The sequence below is a fragment of the Tympanuchus pallidicinctus genome, unplaced genomic scaffold (assembly GCF_026119805.1).
Source record: "Tympanuchus pallidicinctus isolate F22 unplaced genomic scaffold, pur_lepc_1.0 scaffold4, whole genome shotgun sequence".
In the NCBI taxonomy this organism is placed as follows: Eukaryota; Metazoa; Chordata; class Aves; order Galliformes; family Phasianidae; genus Tympanuchus; species Tympanuchus pallidicinctus.
The window spans coordinates 1,709,903-1,725,669 of NW_026294758.1; the positions used below are offsets into that span (position 1 = coordinate 1,709,903).

The window sequence follows — 15,767 nt, forward strand, 5'->3', positions numbered from 1 at the left end:
GGCCGTTACGTCATCAGCGCGCGACGCGGGCGCGGTAGAGCGCCGCAATGGAAACGCCCTCCTCCTCCTTACGGCCGGCGGGAGGCTCCGCTCCACAGCTGTGCGCCCGCCCCCAGCGCGCGGCACGCTGGTTGGGTGAAGCGCCGTACCCGATTCACGTGATGTGTGGGTTGGTAGCGCTTCATAAGGAGCGGGAGCGGGGGGCGGGGTGGGAGAAGGTTCTAGCAGGTGTCGGCTGTGGGGTGCTTGGCGGGCTGCGCGGGCCCAGCGTGTCGCGATGACCCGTGAGTGCCTGCAGGGCTGCTTGGGATGTGCGGCGCGCGCTGAGCAGCGCGGCTGTCGGGGTGTTTCGTTCCTCAGGGAGCGGCGGGGAGGGGAGGTTGAGCAGAGGTGGTGGTCCGCGCCAGCGGCGGAACCGCTCGGCTTGCGGGCTGTCGTGTGATGGCGGGTACGCGACTGCGCCTGGCTTTGTTTGTGGTTAGGGCTGAAAGCGTTGTGAATTCATTCACGAGTAGTCTTCTGTTTTGTATATATCTGTACTGAACTGTGAGCTGAATTTAGAGTGTTGCCTGCTTGGTGGGGTTGCTCTTTTGGCTTGTGCAGGTTGTATTTAACAGCACAGGAGCTGCCTGCCGTGAGGTGAGGAGGCACTTTGGGACAGCACAGATACAGCTCTGAGTCTTCTGTACTGCTCAAAGTGCAAATGATGCCCTGGATCACAAACAGCACACAGATCAGACCTTGAATTTGAGAAAGTGGCGTGCTTATGGCTTTTTATGGTGTTTGTTTCCTGTTCTCATAGCTGTGTGTTAAGGAATAAAGAGATGTACAGTGTCCTGCAGCCAACGATAACAGAGCTATAGCGTTACATTGTAAGGTATTTCAGTTCAGTTCAGGTCAGTGCAGTGCCAGGATGCTGGAGAGAGGGGTAGCAGCTGTGGTATGCTGCCTCCCTGTTTGCTCTAAGCTTTAGTTCAGAAATACCAGTCACGTCTGGACTAGACTCTCATTTCAGATGTTCATCTGGTAAAATAGAATGAGACTGGGCTGCTAATTGGAATCTGTGCCTCAGAATTCATAAATTTGTGGTAGTTCTTGTACTGCCAGAATGAAAATGTGCAACTACCCGAGATGCCCAAAAATGCAATAAATCTGTGAAGATATTGGTGACTGGATGAAATGATGAATGGTTGTTATTTTTGGTTGGGTTTTTTTTTTTTTTTTTTTGGTACTCATCTTCCATTATTCCTTTGTGTTTGTATCAAACTGCCCTGTTTACTTCAGCATTCTGTTTTCGGAACACAGTGGTGGTCAGTTCTATTCTGCTGGAGATCTGACATGTGATTAGGTCCTTTGCTGTTCAGAAAGTACTCCAGGGACTGTGGCATCTCTACTCAGTCTTTACTGCCATGCTCTTTGGCCTCTGTCCAGGAAAAATGATTACAGCTTGTTCCAGTGCTGTACAGAAGTTTCTGCTTACTTTTCTCTAAAAAGACAGCTGGATCTTGGAAATGGAAGAGCACAGATAGGCAGCACTAAGGCTATATGCCTTGCTTCCTATCAGAACCACCATTCCTAGAAGATGTAGGTTGATATATAGAATGTATAAAACAGCGTCATCACTTAAGAGATAGGAATATTCAGTCAGCATCTCAGGTAAAGTGCAAAGGGCAAATAGTCCTTATGATGTTTTCTCAGGAACAGAAATGGTAATTAAGTTTATTTTCAAATAGCAGCTTTTTTCTGCATGCTTAGTGTATATGCAGTGCTGCCGTACTTTTCCACCTGTTCTCCTTTGCTGTGCAGTAATAGCAACCAAGCTTTTCATTCCGCCATCCAGCTTGGTTCTTGTGCTGAGATTATACATACGGGTATGGAATAACTGCAGATGCTACTTGATTAAAGAAGGGAGTGTGTAAGATTATGAATGGAGGGTAGCTTCTGTATGAATTTTGTCTAGAACAGTGTGTTTTGACTTCCCACTTTTTTTTTCTTCATGATAAATATTTATTTAGTTTTTTCAACCACCACGTAAGACCTTGCTACTGATATACTCATGTGACATTCATGCACTAAGCACTAGAAAACTGAAGAACCATTTATAGCCTGGAATGTATCATCTGCTCATGAGTCATCAAGTTCTAATCAACTCCCAATACTGCCAGAGATAGCCATTTCATTTCCGTTTCTGAAAAAATATTGACTGTTTCACGTGGCAGAAGTCTGGGAACAGGATCTCACTGAGTGCTTGTGAGAAGGATGGAGCTGAAATTCTTTTAGCTTTTGCAAAATGTAGTCAGTCTCAGGTGAAGTACATCTTGAGAAGCAGGAGCAGCCCTCAGGAAGTAGCAGTGGTAATATGCTGTATGTTGTGCCTCTTGCCAGGGGCTATACAAACTGCTGTGAAGAAGGAACACTTTTGTCTTGTGGGCATGGCAGTACATTTGTCAGCTCAGAAGTGGGTTTGTACAAAGAAACTGTGGATTATATCAACAGGAAAGCTTTAAGTTTTCTTCTTGTTCTGTCTCTGTATACCTGAAATTACAGGCATGTAATTGGAAAGATTGGTCTTGGAGTTTGAGAGATGGCATAGGTCATCTTAAGGATTTTCAGCTAATACAAAAGTGTGTCTGTGATGGCTGTGGCCATTACAAAGAAGACCTGGAGTGTTTAGTTGGAGAGGTGGGACTGTTCTGAGCAGTTGCTGTGTTGTGCAGTTCTTCATGCTTTCAGGAGGGCTTTCAGATCAAAAAGATTGCAAGCCTTACTTCTTAGCAGCTAGTTCAGGGTGTTGATAGTTGTGGAGGAAGCTTTCTGTCCCCAGAGAGTCATCCTCTGTGCTGGCAACAGTGTTGTATGTATATTTTTAATAAAAATATATTCTCTTATTGCTGTCTGTTGAAAGGGAGGCTAAACACTTTGTAAGGCTGTGCTTGAGTACAACAAATGTACTCAACAAATGTACTCTCAAATGACTTACAGTCACTTATTTATTACCGTTCAATTGTAGTAAGTTGAATGGACTAACAGTGCCTCACATGCAAAGTAGGTAGACCAACAGTGACTGTGTCCTTGCTGCCAAGGTATCACCTATATAGGGAAACTCATAAAAGGAGGAAGCTGTTAGCTTAGAATGAAATCAAAGAAGCATGCAGAGGAAGGAAAGCTATGAACAAAAGCCCATGGCAAGAACTTGCCTGACTGTTTGTCCATGAAAGCGATGGGACTGCCTTCTCATGGGAACAGTGTTCAGGGTGTCCACCCTGTGCAAGGACATTGTAAACACTTATTCTGGGGAGTGTGCTAAACTCTTTTTATACTTATCAGGGTGTCTTGATGAGGATGTGGGGTTCTGATTGTGTATTAATTTCAACTTTGTGAACTCCACTTCTGTTCCAAGGTTCTCTGTGTTACATGCTTTGCAAAATTAATCCTGGGGTGAAACTGTCTCCTTTAGCCTCATACAGAGTACAGTGGAGCTGTCTTGGAGCAAAAGTCAGTTAAACTCTTCAGCTGCTTGTATACTCCATCGTCTTCTCTGCTTTCACAGTTCTAGGTGAAGGCAACTCTAACATTTAATAGTAGTCCTAACTGAACTTCTGGGATATGCATATACTGGTAATAGAATACAAATCCAATAAAATGTAAAGTAAAAGTTCTCAGATCTGAATATACACCTTAACAATACTGGTCATTTTCTAAGTGGCATCTTTGGAATTGTATTTCTTCTACAAATCTGTGTGAGATTTGTACTGCTGTTGCAAAGTATGAGCAAGATTTAAAAGTTCAGGCTGCTTGACCACAAGACCACTGCTGAGTCTAGCAGTGATTTTGTGTGACAGCAATCACAGATGAAAAACAGGTAGATTTTTCTGAGGTCCAAATAAGTATGGCCATTGGCTGCTTGATTTCTTAAGAGGGCCTTGGGAAGAGTTTGAGGAGGCTTTAAAAGCTCCCTTAAGTTGCCTTAATTTTAATGCGGTTCTTTCAGTCTAAAATTAATTTGTAAGCCGTATTGGATGGTGACATCATGTTTATAACTTCTTGAGGAAGACTCGTCATTGGAAGAGCAATCGTCATCATTGTGCCTGGCCTTGAATGCTTCCAGGGAGGGGTCAGTCACGGCCTCCCTGGACAAGCTGTTCCAGTGTCTCACCACTCTCACAGTAAAGAATTTCTTCCTAATATCTAGTCTAAATCTACCCTCCTCCAGTTAAAATAATTTCCCCTCACCCTGTCATGACCAGCCCTTAGTCTCTCCCCAGCTTTTCTGTTGGCCCCCTTCAGGGACTGGATTGTTGCTATAAGGTCCACCCAACGCCTTCTCCAGGCTGAAGAGCCCCAGCTCTCTTAGCCTGTCCCTGTAGGGGGGTACTCCAGCCCTCTTATCATCTTTGCGGCCCTCCTCTGAACCTTGTTATTGTGCTTCTTATGTTGAAGCCCCAGAACCGGATACAATACTCCAGGTGGGGTTTCATGAGAGCAGAGCAGAGGGGCAGAATCACCTCCCTTGACCTGCTGGTCACACTTCTCTTGATGCAGCCTAGGGTACAGTTGGCCTCATGGGCTGCAAGTGCACATTGCTGGCCTGTGCTGAGTCTTTCATCAACTGACACCAACAAATCCCTCTCTTCAGAGCTGCTCTAAAGCCATTCTCAACACAGCATGTATTTGTGCTTGGGTTGCTCTTACCAGGAAGCAGGACCTTGCACTTGGCCTTGTTGAACTTTGTGAGGTTGGCATAGGCCCCTGTCCAGGTCCCTCTGGGTAGCATCCCAAAGGGCACTCCAGCATGTCAGCTGCACCGCTCAGCTTGGTGTCAACTGCAAACTTGCTGAGGGTGCACTCAATAAGGCTTTCTTGCTTCACTATGCAAGAGAGGCCATGACAAAAGATAATGTAATTGCTAATTGCAAAATGAGCCAAATAAATAGCCAAATAAATATTTTTGTAATAGACATGCTAACTGCATTTAGAAAGTGGTGCTGCCTGTATAAACTGTACGGTATCTTGTAGGTGGAAATCAGCGTGAACTTGCCCGACAAAAGAACCTGAAGAAGACTCAGGAAACTCTTAAAGGGAAAAGGAAAGAGGATAGCTTGTCTGCATCTCAGAGAAAGCAGAGGTAAGGTACACAGCACCCTTGATTGGAGTGATTGTGCAAAATAGCTGGAAAAATGAGACATACAACATCCAGTGTGTTAGCTGAAACAGGGTTTAAGTACTTTTCTTTGGTTCATGGTCCACTCATTTATCAGAGTACTAAACCTGGAAGTAGGTTTTACTGTATCTGCTGTTATACATGTTGGCATATACATTTCTGGCAAGACTGGAAAGGCTTAGTGCTTTTGAGCAGCTTTTTGTCTGGTATTAACAGGGAAATATTTTGTAATACTGTCTTGAAGATGTTTGATCCATTGTGCTCTTTATTTCTAAAATTACATTATACTTTACGTAATTCTCTTAGTCTAGTGGCATTTCTACATCATGGGGTAGCTTGCTGAAATGACCAGGATAAAGATGCGATAGTGGTTAACTAGTTATTTTATAATATATGCCCTTCATTGAAATGGAATTGAAAAAGGGCTGCTAAAAAGATGTATGAAAATCTGGTTAGCAAAACAGCAAGCCAATATCTGAGATCATTTTTTTTCTTTCTTTCTTCACAGAGACTCTGAAATAATGCAGCAGAAACAGAAGGCAGCAAATGAAAGGAAGTCTCTGCAAGCTGGAGCAAAATGAACTGTCTGTGTGGAGAAGATAAAAATACATCAATCAAGGAAAAGGACCTAGAAGATTGTTCATAAAATGACTTGCCATTAAATGATTAAATGTTTATCTTGCAGCCTTGTTCAACTAGCATTAGTTTGTTTTCTGTTTAGTATAGGCTTAGTTGTTTAGAATATCTATATATAATAATATCTATAAATATCTAAGGTGTGGGGGGCAGAATGGTGAGGCCAGACTCTTTTCAGTGGTGAGTGGAGACAGGACAAGGGGAAACGGCCGGAAACTGCAGCATAGGAAGTTCTGCACCAATGTGCGAAGGAACTTCTGTGCAGTGAGGTGAGGAGCACTGGAACAGGCTGCAGGGAGGGGGGGAGTCTCCTGCTCTGGAGATGTTCAAGACCTGCCTGGATGCCGACCTGTGCGACCTGCTGTAGGGAACCTGCTTTGGCAGGGGGTTGGACTCGATGAGCTCTGGAGGTCCCTTCCAGCCCCTACAATTCTGTCATTCTGTGATTCTGTGAATGCAGTTTCAAAACTGACTATAGTCTTCTGCATGCATAGAAATGCATAGAAATAGGTAGTAATAGCTTTACTCCAGCTATTGCTGCATTTGTAGATTTTACCTAATGGTTCCAGTAATCAGTTTTCTAAATCTACAGTGAGACCTGATTTTCTTGTCTTAACTTTTAAAGTACAGCATCCTCCACAGTGGAACACGCGAATCAAATGTGCTTGGACTTACAGAGGTCTGAACTGTAGAATTCATTGTATTTTTACAATAAAATGTTGCATGAAATACTGTCTAATCTGAAGTGGTTATGCTTGTTAACCAGTTGATTTTGAAGGTAGCAAAGAACACAAAATAGGTGGAAATGCGGAGGAAGCGATACGTCATTGTTCAGTCTGTGCTACAGGAGCAGCTTATCCAGTTTTCGGTTTCACAGGTAATCTTCGAGAACTGCTCGTAATAACTGGAGAAGCTCCAGACTTCAAATTAATGAATTGCAAACGTTGGCAGATCTTGAGGTTGTTCTGTCGCTAAAAGGGTTACAAATGTGTTCAAACTCACGATAAGAACGACATCATGAAAAGGGCAGCCCTTTGCACATAGGTTGGCTGCGTGGGTGAGTCTTAAACCTCCGAGGGAGGAGTGTTGAATGAAGCCGTGATCGTTGCTGGGTTTCAAGTCTGCCCTACTTTGTGAGAAATGAAGAGAAGTTCTCCGTCTGCCGTAGTTTGGCTCTTAGCTCCCGCTCTCAAAGCGTCGCTGGGTGCAACCTAAACATGGCCGCTCCCGGATCACCACAGACGGCCGCGCCATTGTAGCCGCCGCGCGGGGTGGGGCTGCATGCCGCGCGCGAGGTGCGGCCTGCCGGAAGCTCGTGGTGCGCATGCGCGACGGGCAGCGCGCGGGGCGGGGCGGGCATGGCGGGCAGAGTGCTGTTCCGGCGCGGCGCCGGGCAGGTGGGCTGCGGGTGCTGAGGTGGGGGGGAGGACGTGAGCGCGGGAAGCGAGGCGGGACGGCTCTTAGAAGGCGTTCCTTGGTTTCTTTAGAGCGACGACTCGGATATGTGGGACGACACGGCCCTCATCAAGGCGTACGACAAGGCGGTGGCCTCCTTCAAGGTGAGGGGCGGCCCCGCTGGAAGCCGCGAGGGACGCGGGGCTTCGGGCCTCATCGCTCGGCACTCGGCTGCCCAGCCCCCGTGCTGTGCTTCTTGTGGTTTATTTTCCTTTTCTTTCTTGAAGAATGCTTTAAAGAACGGGGACTGCGCAGAGCCTTCGGATAAGCAGGAGCAGCGGCCCGGGATGAAAAGGAAAAACAGCAAGAAGAACAGGAACAGAAACAAGAGCAACGGCGTGCCGTTGAAACAGGTCAGCTTTTTGTAGATTGTGTTGATGTCTGTATTGCAGGTTGTGCTTCGCAGCCGTAGTCAAAACGAGCTTGCTGTTATTACCTTGGAAATAACGGGGGGGAGGAAATGGTGTGACAGACCTCGGCTGTAGGTAGGCTGTAGGTAGCTCTTACATTACACGTTTTCACCGGGGAAAAACTTCCTGGGCAAGGCGCATCGTTCTCATGGTTGAGAGAAAAAGAAGTAGTTTGGGAAAAGGATTTGTTCTCAGTGATTTTTTTTGGAGTAGGCTTTTACTTGGCTTTCTCATTTCTGTTGCAGTGGAAAGTTGGTGACTGCTGTAACGCTGTCTGGTCTGAGGATGGTAATGTCTACCCAGCAACTATTGCCTCCATAAATCTGAAGAGGGGTACATGTGTCGTTACTTACACCGGATATGGAAATAAGGAGGAACAGAACCTGGCTGATCTACTTCCTCCAGCAAGCGATGAAACAGTAAATAGATGGGGAATTCTGGGGAGGTGAAGGGTGTTTTTTCAATGATTTTGGCACCTCTGCTGTAACCAGATGGGTTATGTGAGAATTGAAACCCAGTTCCATTGTGAAGGGACATGCACAGATGGAGGGCGTGATAAGCCTGCCCTTATTTCCTGAAGTATGCATGGTAGAAAGTGGGAATAAGAAATTTACAGGTGAGACAAAATACATTGAAAATGATGAACAGATAAGATTGTGATATTCCCTAAGGAGGGTTGGGAGGCCTAGATGGAGGGAAAGATGTGGACAGAGCTTCCCCTACTTTTTTCACACTGGAGTTGCTTTCTGCAATTTCCTATTGTGTGTATCTCTCATAAAAATGTTTTGGTCTTCTAGAATGAAAACGAGAGTCCATATTCAACAGATGAAAGCGAAAAATCTTCCCAGTCACATCAAAATGAAAATAACTGCACAAAAGAAAGATTCTCTCCTAAAAACTTACGGTTTCCGAAACCACCAACACCTCCAGGCTTGGGAAGGGTAAGCCAAGCATCTTCTGAGATAATTCCTACAGCACTGTTAAACCTGCTGTCTAAATTCTGAGATAGTAAGGTAATATTTTCCATAGGTTCATAGAATATCCTTAGCTGGGGAGGAACACACAAGGATCAGTGTTTAAATTTGGTTTCCACACAGGACCACTTAAACATCAGATCCGATATGTGATTGTGTTGTCCAAACACTCCCTGAATTCACTCCTTGAAGGTGCTATGACCGATGGGAGTCAGTTGCAGTGCCTTACCACCCTAGTCATTGCCTGAGAAGGAAAGGAAAAGCATTTTGAGAGTGGATATGTGAACTTGCTTGTTAGCACTCATGGGTAATTTTCAAGTAATGCAGCTTCTGTGTAGCTCTTTCGCAGAACTTCTTAGTAACTTGAAAGAAGAAGATTGCTGTTCTGTGGATAATGCTGTTAGCAGCAGCACTCTTAATCTTTTTTAGACTGCACCTTTATAAGCCTCTTGGTATATTTTTATTTTATACAACATTGAAGGCAGCAAAAATGATATACAGGTGTCACAGAAGCGCTCTGCTGTAGCTTCTCAAGTGGCTTATCTGAGGTTTTGGTACGTTCTCCAGTTTCATTGTTCTGGAGAAGTCTTAAGCAAACAGTGCGGTTATGCACTGCCCTGTGTTTCCTAAAAACTGGCATTTGTGAAAGACTTCATTCTAAAGTTGTTTGTTTGTTTTCTTCTGTATTTTAGCTCTGCTTAAAAAAATACATTCATTAGCATTATGGAAATGGCACCTTGAATTTAGTAATTTCAGCTAGCACGAGTGAGCCACATAGGAGCAGAGAAGTTATCTGTATGCCTGATACCGTGTAGCCTCTTCATGTGAGAGCACATTTATTTCTGTTGATGAAAACTTAAAAAAAACAACCTTGTGTTAACTATACGTCTGTGTTAGCTCTGCTTACCTCACTATGTATGTGAATTCAGTCCTTGAAGGTGCTATGACCAATGGGAGTCAGTTGCAGTGCACTGTGTATGTAAGTTTTACTTTTCTAGTCATGGAGTGCTCCCCAGCAATGTGTATTCTGATTACAGTCATTAAATTGCTGAGATACGTAGCCTCGAGTTTATGGTTTTGAGTTGCTTCAGATGCTTCTGTTAAATAAAATCTACATACCTTCAGTTTCTCTCTAATTGCACCATTGAATTATTTCAATACAGCACGAATCAAAATTCAGAACACTTCCACCGTTCTTGTCTTGCTGGCTCCCACCCTTTCCAGCAGGACCACCGGTAAGTGGAGATGAATATCTGTGATCTCAAACTTCCCAACTGAGTGTCCTGTCTTTTAGAGCTCATTTCTGTGTTAAAGTCTGTATTTTCCAGGTATTTGGTAATGCATTAAATTGCACCTATTACAGGGGTCTGAGGTATTGAGCCTGATTATTACTTATTTTTGTGATAGGGAAGCTGTTGGTGTAGGAAGCTGTAGGATTACAAAGAGAGGGTACTTCAAGAAACTACACCTTTCTTTTTAAGTAACAGTGTTTCATTGATACGGACAAATATTTTGCCTAATTAAACTCTTGAACAGCCAAGCTACAGGAGCAGTGTTTCTCCCAGGCTTTGGAAGCTGAATGTTTCCTGAAAAGATTGCCTTGCTTGCCCCATTTTGGGGCATGCAACTGAGGATATATTCCTTGCTTTTACTTGTATATTTTGATCATTTAGAATTTGTTGCTATCTAACCTGGGATATAACTCATGGAAACAAAGACAACTTGGATTTTTCTTTGTGATTTCTTAGTTGATTCCTCCTCCACCACCTATGGGGCCAGATTCTCCTGAGGATGATGAAGCGTTGGGGAGCATGTTGATAGCTTGGTATATGAGTGGTTATCACACTGGATATTACCTGGTATGTGCTATTTCTGTCTGGAAATGTATGTAATATTGTTGTATTGTTAGACTTAAGGTTATTTTACATTGTGTGCATATTCCTGCCTTGGGGTAGGAGTCATGTGAGCTCAGGTGTTTGGTCAGCTGAGGTTTTTTTTGTGTTTTTTTTAAGTTGTTTTTCCTACTTACAATCCCATTAAGCACTCTTCTAACCAGTGTTTTGTATCAGTATTGAAAGAACAGGTTCTGTGTTTGTAGGCAGGTGAAGCAAATATGAATGTACCCTTCTCTGTTCACCCCGACCCTGGGGGTGTTCAAGGAAAGGCTGGATGTTGTGTTGAGGGACATGGTTTAGTGGGAGCTATTGGGAATAGGTGAACGGTTGGACTGGGTGATCTTTTAGGTCTTTTCCAACCTTGGTGATTCTATGATTCTATGAAATATGGTTTTCTGTGTTTTTTTGTTTTTTTGTTTTTTTTTTTGATCAGTAAAATCCCTTTTGGCATCAGATCTGGCATTTTCCAGAGACTTTGTTCACCAGTAATTGTTTCAGATGCTTATGGAGGCCTAGCAAACGCAGTCAGCATAGCTGTTGAAAACTTGCATTGTGGGGGGTTGATTTCTGTTCTTTGTATGGTTAATGATGGAAGAGAATTATAGGAAGAATTTAACTCTTGATATTCAGACAGTTAAGAATGGGAATTTGGCTCCTCAGGGTATCTTCAAAGGAATAACTTTAGAATTTGTTTGGGTTATAACCATAGATTTCTTTTAATACACTTTTAATACAAGAACTACGTGTTTGTAATTATTCTGTAGAGGCATAGTACAAAATGGAGACACATAGTTTAGTTTCAGTCCTTTTGATTCTCCAGGTCTCATCTCCCCAAGCAGTTAAACACTATTCTTGGTTTGTGAAGGACTGAAAAAATCTTGTTTTTACAGGGAAATAAAAGCTTTACCTAAATTGTGTTCTGCAGGGGTTAAAACAAAGTCGAATGGAAGCGGCCCTAGAGAGAGAGGCCTATCTAAAATAACTGAATAGCCATCACTCTCCTGAAGGATTGTAAGTACGGTAATTTTGCACTAAGTGAAGATGCACTCTCACCTGAAAATCTGTTTAGCTCTTGGAAAGCCTTTGATTCTATGCAAAAAGGTTGGGCTTCAGGAATTGCACCTGCTTTCGTGGCTCTCTGTAAAGACATTTTCTGTGAGAATTCATTCCTTTGCCTAGCACCAGTAGAATGTTATTTTCTTGGATAGAATGAAGGACAGTGTTTAAGTGCTGTGATGAGAGGTGTAACTAACTGCTGTATCTCTCTGCACATGTTTAACAGGATGGTTGACTTAAACTATTGTCACCATATCTACTTACTGTTTAATTTTTGTTAAGTGAAATGATAAAATATAATTTACATATTTATGTACGTATTTTAAAAAGCAACTGTTTCTAGCCTGATGAGTGGCTGCACTTTGTTTTCTGGACGAAGTCAGCATTTGGGGCTCTCACTTCTGACCTGTTCTAACAACTTCAGTGCTTGCGCTCTTGTTTGTGATCTTTTGTTTAGAACTTCCCAATACATTTTTTGGTTCCTTGTAGGGCAGAACTCCATTCTTGCAAGTACATTTTCTGATTTTTCTGTGATAAGCATGCTATTTCTGTGCAGAGGAGTAGTTCTTTTGTTGTTGTTTTATTGTTTCTGTTGTGTTTTTTAGATCTGACCTACTAATTCTTGTCTTTTCTAAAGACAGGTACAGATGCTTGTCACTGAGAGATGTTTATCACTTGTGCACTGGGTGATGGTGAAGATCAGAATTTCAGCAAAGATGATAAAACTTTGTTTTCGTAACAGTGAGCTGCCCATGGTAACAAGTAGACAAATGACTTGAGGCTAGTAATTGCATATGCACTGAAACAAGCTATTCCTTGAAGACGTTTTGGCATACTGTGTTTAGAAAGTACTGCTGCAATGAAGTGTTTTCTACTTTCTTGAAACAAAATAATAAACCCATCAAGTGTGGGTTTTGGCCATTTTCTTTGTTGTTGTTGTTATCCTTTACTCATGTTGTATTCCTTAGACTTTTTATCTGACTGGTAACACCTGAACTAGCAATTGCAGCATACTATTTTAGGACACATGACAGCAATTTGTGTTACTGTCGTTTTTGATGGCAATGACTTGAAAAACAGTATGCCTTCAAGTTTAAGAAGAGTTGTCTTGTTTCGGGGGTCTGCTGTGTATGGCAGCTGGAGAGGCCCATTTCCTGTTTGAAATGCGTGTTAATAAAGTTCTGCTTTTTGAACTTTTACATTAGGCATCTTGATTTTCTCTTTGTTCGCTTTCTGCTGAATGAATTGCTGAAGTTCTTGTATGATTTCATGATGTGTTTTACTGGTTTTTCTGTGGTACTGTCGTAAAACCAAGTGTTTTAGAAGGAGATTGTGGTAAGGTAATTGAAATTGTGGATTTAACATTTCGGCCCTTACCATTTGTAGTTCTTGTGGAGTGGAAGTTGTGGGCACAAAACTGAATGATGATTGAATTAATGTCAGCAGTTTCTATTATGGGGAAAGCAGCCCAGTGTAGTTTCCGAGCTCTGTTACATTCCTTTCCCTATCAAGCTTTCAAAGTGGCTTCAGAAAGTTTTTCTTTAATTGTCCATTGAAAGTAAACTAAGATTGCTCACAGTGATACTAAGGTTCTAGATCAGTGGTTCATCAGCTGCTTGTTGCTGAAGGGAGACAACTGCCATCCACTTCTGTAGCTAGTCCTGTGGTAATATCTGGAATAAAGTTACAAGTGGTCTGCATCAATTTTTAGCACTAGTAAAATTTGACATCCACCATAATCTTTAGTTCACTCCTGTTATACATAGGCTTATGATTTCTATTTCATGGTAAATTATTTGCATAACTAATTTCATTACAAGCACAAGAACTAAATAGAAATAATTTTTTATTTTAGCAGAATTACACTTTTCTTCAACTGCAGGTATCAGTTACAATCTGTAACTACTTAAGACAGCTAACTTTTCTCAATTTCTATTGCTTCTATTTTCCTTCTTTGTCTTAGAAAGTTGCTGCTGTAGAATAGACCAGTATATTTCATTGTGGTAAATATTTCTTGAGAATGTGTTTATTTGCAATGCAGGAACAGTAGTTTATCATACAGCAAGGGGGAAAAAAAAAACACTTTCAAACATTTTCGTCTTAAACAGTAGGTAAAAGTGGCAAGAGCCATTGCCAAGGTAACTTTTAACTCCTAGACTGGGGATTCTGTTCCCACTAAAGATTTTAGATCAAATGCTTTAAACTCCTCTTAATGAAGGAGCCAGTTCTGCATTCTTATTGTCAAAAAGCCAGGCAGTCAAGAAAAACATGGGACAAAAGCTCTGGCTGTTGATGAACGCTGACTTTGATCTGGCCTGTGAACATGGGAGTCAAGTTCATCTCCTTTAAATCAGGACTGTTATTCAGTGTTTTAAACTTTCTCGTATTTGTTTCTGTAATGCTGTAACAGAGAAAGTTTGAATTGTTTTGAGATTGTCCTAAGTAAGTATTCAAGAAATGTTTTGGCAGCACATTAGTTCTAGCAACTAGGGATCTCATCTCTGCATCTACACGGTGAGATGTAAGCTAACCATTCTATGATGGACGTTGCCAAAACTCCCCTCTAGTCTCCTCAAAAAGTACAGCTGACCCACAGTAACCTGTTAGGTCACAAGAAGCAGTACCATTTTATCTGTGTGCTTGACATCAGTGCACTGAAACCCTGAGAAGCTCACAGACTCCTCCTGGACGTCACTAGGAGGTGACAGCAGAGAGCTCCATTTCTGAAGGATGTCAGACAGGACAGGCTGTTCTTTGGCCATAGCTGAGGGTCTGGGACTTCCTCCCAGAAACCACCATGATCACTTTCAGTTAAATGAAGATGAACTTGTTAGTGAGTGCAAAGAATGAGCAAATATCTTCGTTAATAAGCTGGCAGCTATAACTTTAATGTTTTCTTCACCATTTCAGTACTATGAATTTATGTCTTCGGGGCACCAAAACTTCATTGCCTTCAAAATTAACACCATCATCTGATACATGCAAACAACCCAAATTGTTTGGCCACTTCTAGGAGGCAGCAATGCACGGCAGAGGGCTGGTAAAGCCTCTGGGCATTTTGCTATTATAGAAAATTTACTCCTGAGCTGTTAGCTCTATGCTTGCTTATCAGTGTTGTTGTTCATTCACTGTGCAGGAATTCTTTCCTCAGGAATCCACACAGGTATTGACAAAACCATGGAAATGGCCACAGTACAAGGCAAAAGAAAAGATCAGAAGTAAACATTGCAGAAAGTTATTTCAGCTTCGTTTCTTTAGTATACAAAAGCACATATGTGTGGCAGCTCGTATGCCACTGACATACATCTGCAATTTCATGAAGCAGAAGCATAGAAAATCATCCTGTATTTTCACAAAATGATAAAATTTACTTACAGGTTTCATCTGCATAGTAGTGACTTTGACCTGACTGGGGATTTGATTTATATTCACAAATTACAAGAGCAAGAAGCAGCTGACAAATTCTGTACATCAGTGTGTATATATATATATATAACATATATATATATATATACGTATTATAACATATATATATATACGTGTGTATATATATATATACGTATATATATATATACACATATATATATATATATACGTATATATATATATATATATATAACAAATTTGTTGCCTCAGTATATGGACAATCCATAAATCCTAACTCATGCTGATGACAGTTTTGTCAGGGTAAGCTGATGTTCAACACTGTTCTCAAACTAGAAAGTGTGTTCATTGTCCTCCTTTCAAATGGAGCTGTTACCAGTTCCTACAGAATTTAGAGTTGCTTTCTCATCAAGGTTTCTTTATAAGTTTTCTAGAACAAAAATAGGCCTACTTGTAATTATTATTTAGTTCAAACTGAGTTGCTCAGGTACCAGCACCAGTATCTACAATGGCAGTTTATAACAGCAGAGGTCCTGGTTCTGTTTTTTCACTCCATCAGCATTCTTTGATCTGTCCTTGAGGGAGGACTTCATTTATGATGTCACCCACACACTGCATCCTTCCTGTAATATTCTTCCACCCTTTGGCTTTGCTGCCAACCAGGGTTGTGAGACCCTGCTCTGAGAGAACACAGCTGCACAGCCTTGACTGCCAAGAGAAATCCTTGGGAAAGCCAGCAGAAGGAAGAAGGAAACCATGACAGACTAAGGAACACAGGTGAGACTCCTCTCCAGGA

General features: G+C 42.1%; 2 protein-coding genes across 3 annotated transcripts; both read left to right on the forward strand.

Moving 5' to 3' along the window:
* Positions 1-155: 155 nt before the first annotated feature.
* Positions 156-5,845, forward strand: SERF1A (small EDRK-rich factor 1A). The gene is made up of 3 exons (XM_052701064.1): positions 156-284; positions 5,017-5,125; positions 5,670-5,845. Exons 1-3 carry the CDS (start codon positions 278-280, stop codon positions 5,740-5,742), a joined length of 189 nt encoding a protein of 62 aa, XP_052557024.1. The 5' UTR covers positions 156-277; the 3' UTR covers positions 5,743-5,845.
* Positions 5,846-7,129: 1,284 nt separating this feature from the next.
* On the forward strand, positions 7,130-12,786 carry SMN1 (survival of motor neuron 1, telomeric). Of its 2 annotated transcripts, none has more exons than XM_052701129.1 (9): positions 7,130-7,194; positions 7,285-7,356; positions 7,480-7,605; positions 7,908-8,081; positions 8,460-8,603; positions 9,800-9,871; positions 10,385-10,495; positions 11,457-11,542; positions 12,225-12,786. In XM_052701129.1, the coding sequence occupies exons 1-8, from the start codon at positions 7,156-7,158 to the stop codon at positions 11,511-11,513; spliced, it is 795 nt and encodes a 264-aa protein (XP_052557089.1). In that variant the 5' UTR covers positions 7,130-7,155; the 3' UTR covers positions 11,514-11,542; positions 12,225-12,786. The 2 variants fall into 2 exon arrangements, with proteins under 2 accessions (XP_052557089.1, XP_052557090.1); XM_052701130.1 differs by having other exon boundaries at positions 12,229-12,786.
* The last annotated feature ends 2,981 nt before the right edge of the window (positions 12,787-15,767 follow it).

Excerpts from the sequence above, each read along its gene's own strand:
- SERF1A (XM_052701064.1), top strand. Across the intron at positions 5,126-5,669 it reads GCATCTCAGAGAAAGCAGAG|AGACTCTGAAATAATGCAGC; the intron begins GTAAGGTACACA and ends CTTTCTTCACAG.
- SMN1 (XM_052701129.1), top strand. The coding sequence starts at position 7,156 with ATGGCGGGCAGAGTGCTGTTCCGGCGCGGCGCCGGGCAG. Across the intron at positions 8,604-9,799 it reads CACCTCCAGGCTTGGGAAGG|CACGAATCAAAATTCAGAAC; the intron begins GTAAGCCAAGCA and ends ATTTCAATACAG. Across the intron at positions 10,496-11,456 it reads ATCACACTGGATATTACCTG|GGGTTAAAACAAAGTCGAAT; the intron begins GTATGTGCTATT and ends TGTGTTCTGCAG.